This window comes from Aptenodytes forsteri, unplaced genomic scaffold (assembly GCF_000699145.1).
Source record: "Aptenodytes forsteri isolate BGI_AS27 unplaced genomic scaffold, ASM69914v1 Scaffold72, whole genome shotgun sequence".
Classification (NCBI taxonomy): Eukaryota; Metazoa; Chordata; class Aves; order Sphenisciformes; family Spheniscidae; genus Aptenodytes; species Aptenodytes forsteri.
Window position 1 is genome coordinate 395,551 of NW_008796193.1, and position 5,275 is coordinate 400,825.

The 5,275-nt window shown below is 41.3% G+C and overlaps 1 protein-coding gene across 2 annotated transcripts in view; it reads left to right on the top strand.

The window, feature by feature from the left end:
- The first annotated feature begins 62 nt into the window (after window positions 1-62).
- HEPH (hephaestin) overlaps window positions 63-5,275 on the top strand; it is a 27,715-nt gene continuing 22,502 nt past the window's right edge. Inside the window, exons 1-3 of one of the 2 annotated variants that reach the window (XM_009287987.2) lie at window positions 63-162; window positions 649-737; window positions 3,300-3,496. In XM_009287987.2, the coding sequence (XP_009286262.1) occupies window positions 3,333-3,496 (164 nt within the window). In that variant the 5' untranslated portion in view covers window positions 63-162; window positions 649-737; window positions 3,300-3,332. The remainder of the gene's footprint in view (window positions 163-648; window positions 738-3,299; window positions 3,497-5,275) is intronic. The other variant, XM_019474335.1, reaches the window with a different exon arrangement.

Below are 5,275 nucleotides of genomic sequence, written 5' to 3' on the forward strand. Positions count from 1 at the left end.
GGCCTGCCCGCGGGAGGCGAGGCAGCGCCCCTTTTTACAGCCCAGACTTTGTCCCCTCTGGCGCTTGTGCATCTTCACTCTGTAGGCTCCCGCCGCGGGAGATGTCTCCCAGCTGACGCCCTCGCCCTTCCAGCAGAGCCCGCGTCCAGCCCTGCTCCGCAAGTAAGGGACGAAATGGTTTCCTTCATTCATTTAATACTTTTTTCCCCCTCTTTCTTGGGCAATGGTTTCTCTGCAGTCAAGTGTCGGGAAAGACCCCTGCGGTCAGCCCGTCTGCCTTGATAAAATGGAAGTCGGTCAGCTACCAAGTAGACTGAAATCTAATTTTCCATTCATTTGCAATTCCTGTACTATTAGTGAATCAGCAAAGGGAAGTCCTGGGAGTAAGGATTCTGCTATAAAGTATCAAGGTTCAGGGATGAATACAGTCTGGGTTGTTGGGGTTTTTTTCTTAATCAAGGCATATATTTCAAAGAAAAAATAACTTTTTTGAAACGAATTTAAGGTTGTTGGTTTCCTTCACCTTGGACTAGTAGAGTAACTAAATGGTGATTAGTCACTGTAAAGAGAATATGAGAACAGAATCAGTCTAGCCTGCTGAATCTTCATTGAGCGATGCTGTTTTGCTGTTTCCTAAAACTGCCACAGAGGTATGTGCAATGTTGTGATCAAACTCCAGCCTGAGGTCCAGACGGGACTTCTGTTAATGACTTTGAATGCCAGAGCACATTCACAAGGTATTTAATTGCCATGACTTCTGGTCGAGTCTGATTTATCTGATAAGTTTACTGATGCTGCAGCGTGGAGCTTTAATGTGGTAAGCCAGGACTCTGCCACGTAGAAATAGTGGGCTGACGCAGCTGGGATTTGTCTCAGTAGACAGTTTTCACAACCAACTCCAAGAGTTGCTGTTTGTCCTTGGTATAAAGTCTAAGCTTTGTCCTTTCCTAGGATTTGATATTGCTTGCAAAAACCATTAAGGTTGAGGGCATAAAGATTAGCCCACACTGACTCCCTGGGCTCAGCTGCTCCCAGTCCTCGAGGACGGCCACCCCATGCACCGGGCATGCTCTCCCCAGAAAGCTGCGCCTATGTACTTTGATCCGTGTTGACAAGAAGGCCACTTCTTCAGCTGAGTCAAAAGCATCCCCTTGCCCTTCCCAGCAGGGTGTGTGCCAACAGGATGGGAGGTTTCAGGCTGAGGCCTGGTGCCACCAGCTTTGTCTTTCCTTGTCGCTGTCTCCACTGCCTTTTGCTATTATGGCGTGTGTGTGAAACAGCACAGGTACAGCTTTCTGAACTCCTTGCTTTGAAACCTCTTTATTGGCACAGAATGGGTGGGTCAGTGCAGGTATTTCACCTCCCCGTGAACACCACCGGTTACTGGAGCAGCAGTAGCAGGGAATAAGGTGGGTGAGGTTAGTGGACCGTGTGTAGCAGTGAGATAGAGGAAGCGCTCTGCCATCATCCCCGCTCTGCTAGGGCCATGGGGAAGGGGCTGTTCTGTACCTGAGTTTCTTCAGGTGTGTGACCGGGACCTTCTGAAGGGTTTGCTGATGGAGCCGCTGGAGCAGAGCTATACTGCGTTAATGGATCAAAACTATCTCGGATTTAGAGAGATCCCTACAGCCCCCTTTTGAGACAGGAGGGAAAGGTTTTTCCAAGTTGAGAGTTGCTTTCTCTCAACTTCTCAATTTAATGACTGTTTGGAATCAGTAATACTTGATTATCATTAGCTTCTGAAGATAGTACAGCATGTCTGGAAATCAGAAATACAGGTTTGGAAGGTACCTAGTCCATTGCCATGTACTGGGGTTGAATCCATATATTGGGTATCGGATGTGGTAAGAGATTTAACAGCTTCTCTGAGAAAGCTGTTCTAGTGTGATGCCATGCTAGCTGAAAGCTTACAGAATATCTGCCTTTGCTGCAAATAAACCTGATATATTCATGTTGCTATTACCAAAGACGGGAGAATAAATAATGACAACCTCTTTATAAAAAAACCTTTCTGTCTTTGACATGGTGTTATGTCACCATCCCCTTCTTTTTGAAGTTGAAGAAAACTGATTCCTTTAAGCTTTCTTGCTAGGTCACATTTTTCTAATTCTCTTGCTTTCGGTTTCTCTCTGCTGAACGTTTTCGAAGTTGCTGTTATGTGTCTAAAGAGCTGGACATCTGTTTTAGATGGCAGTTTGATTATTGGTTGCATCCAGCTTTGTTAATTATATCACTGGATGAGATCTTTCTTAGGCATTTTCATGTGGGTTTTTATTTCGTTTGTCATCCATTTTAATCCTAAGCTATTGTCTTATCCTTTGTAATTCTGCTGCCCCACATTGCATCAGTTTCTCCTTCATACAGGTAGTTCTTTGAACTTGTATTCACAGAATGGTATTTTGATGATTTCAGACAATTTCTGCAACTTGCCCTGGATCTCTCTTTGGAGTATTTCTGGTGCTTATTCACACCGAGCTTAGTGTCTTTTGGAAGTTTTATGAGTGAGCTCCTTACTTAGTGATCTACATCATGGGGAAAATATTTAATGGAACTAGACTAAGCAAGAAGCCTTGTGCAGCCCATTTGAGATGCACTCCCTGGATTACAGAGGACAGCTCTTTAAAAGCAATCTTTGAAGAAGTTAAAATTTAAAATTACTTCATACTGACTAAATCGTACTTCCTCAAGTGGTTTAGTAGAATAGAGAGATCTTGGCAATGCTTTAAAATATAAAGATACTTGCTCAGGATTATTTCCCTGAGCTTTGTATGTGGTCCTGTAAGATGATTTGGGACATCAGAGATGGTGAAAAAACAGTCACTTGAAATTCCAGTATGTGTGGCACTTTCTGCTCAGGACTCTGCTGCCCAAAGAAGGCAGTTACACAGCATATATGATTTATAGGTGCCTTTTCTGCTAACATAGCGCTTGCTGTGAATCTGTTTACCTCATCTCATACTGTGCGAAAGCTTGCTGAATTAGCAGTATTTTCTCAACTTTATGGAACAAAGCATTTGGAAGAGAACTACAGACAAAAAAAAAGGTTAATCAAACTGTTATGAGAAGCACGTTTGGTATTGGGGACTGACTAGCAAAGCATAATCTCCATCCACCTTGTGCATTAATTTTGTTATAGGAGTTTTGTTATATAGATTTCCTTCTTGGATATTTGAATAATGATCCAAATAGGACTTCTGCCTGACTTCTTCATACCCTCTCAAAATGCCCAGTACCTTCAAACCATGTGGTCATATTCTACTTCTGTTTCATTACCTTTGTTTTTCTTTTCTCCCAAATAGGTGTAACCTCCAAAAGTGCCTTCACTTCAGGCTATGATGGGATTGTTTTGGTTGTTGCTGCTTTACATCCACATGCTATCACCTACATTTACTGGAGGAGTCACCCGAGTCTATTACCTGGGGATCCGCGAGGTGGACTGGAACTATGCTCCAACAGGAAAGAACGTACTTGCTAACCAAAGCATCGCCCATAACCTGTATGTTTAGTTCTGTAAGAATTTAGTCTGGTACTGGCTTAAAATAGTAATTTTATGAGTAATTTCATGCAAGTATCCTGGGGCATCTAAGCAAGCAAGAGACACGATCTGATAGATGTCTGATCTTTATGAGCTTAATGTTTAACTTGTTTTATTGAAGGAACATAGAAACTGTATCAGTGGGAAAACGAATGGTCAGTTTAATGGAGCATCCAGTGATCAGTGCCCGTACACTAGAGGGAAGTACAAACACTCTATAATAGAACAGATTGTGCAATACTCTGCCCTGGGGTTTCATTTTTCTTAGTTCCAGCTGGTGATCAGCTTGTGTATCCTGAGGCATGATGACTTTTCACCTTGATGTAAATGACTTCACAGAGCCAGCTTGTTTTTGTTTAAATCGAATTTCAAGCCTTAGACTTAATGGAACTTCCTGCATGAAATTTTAGGGGTTGTTTGAAAAATGCTTTTTGTTTTTGTTGTAAAAGTAAATCTGGAGAGGGCAATAATTACTTTGAGTCACTACAAAAACAGGTTTTGGTTTTAGTTTTCAAAACACCAAATCTTTTTCTTTAGTGTTTTTTTGTTTGTTTTTGTTTGTTTGGGGTTTTTTTTGCATAGCTTTCCACATCTTTTGAAAGGCATTTGTGCTTCCCCCCCATTTTCTATGGCAAATAACCTGTATTTCTTGACCTGCTCTCAGTCATTTACCCCTCCATAATAAATAACACTGGGGTTTATACATATCTTTCAGAAACAGCACAGCAGGAATAGGAGGGGTTCACAGAAAAACATCAAGGTCTGTCAGTTTAGCGTGGAAAAGTCTCTGTTCTCTGGAGATGCTGAATAGACTTAAATTAGTTCAGAGAAAAGTAAACCCCCCAAAATTCAGGATTAATAGATGTTATTGCTGACTCTTGCAGTGATAACGAATGCAGTGGGTTTTGTTTTCTTTCTTTCATAATATATGAAGAGAAGGAAATGAAATTCAAGGCTGTTAAACTTAAAAGCAATTTAAAAACTGTTCTGTCACTGCAAACAATTAGCTAATGGGACTTATTTGTACAATGATTGCAGAAACCAAATTGCTAGCAATAAGAAAAGGATGTGATGTTTATATGAATGGTAGGTAGTAAAATGCTTGAAGAATTTTTTTGTTGGGAAGAAATGGACTATGTGGGGGGAAAAAAGAGGCAAATCTGCAAAATGAAGTATGAATTATCTGTTAACTCTTTGCTAATAGTGGCTGCAGGGATGACTTCGCAAAGGGATAGGCTCTAGATTGTATAGCTAGAGCCCAGCCCTTTACAATTTTGAATGACAAGGGCAATGCTTAATGTTTTGGTCTCAACTGTTCATCTTCTGGAGATACAGGCAAACTCTAATGCGTATTTCAGGGCTACTTATATTACTGCAGAGTGATTGATACTAAGGGGGAAGTGGGGGGAGTAACCTCAGCTCTCATTTAGGCCGGTCCCGCTAATACCTGGACCATGACTCATCTCTTATTTACTAAGAATTAGTCATAAAGAACAAATATCATGAGTTGAACTTTAGTACCTGTATGAGGTTTTAACTCTGGAAGCTGGTTACGTGCTGGGTACGTACCTGCCTGACTTGTCTGCAGGTACGTACCATTCTATAAATAATTCAGAATCTGTTAAGTAGAAAAATCATCTTTTAGGCTGTGAATTTTGGCCAGAGAGCTCAGGAGATTTCCTCCCCCCCCCCCGTTTTTTTTTTTTTTTTTTTTTTTTTTTTTTTTTCTGCATTATCTTT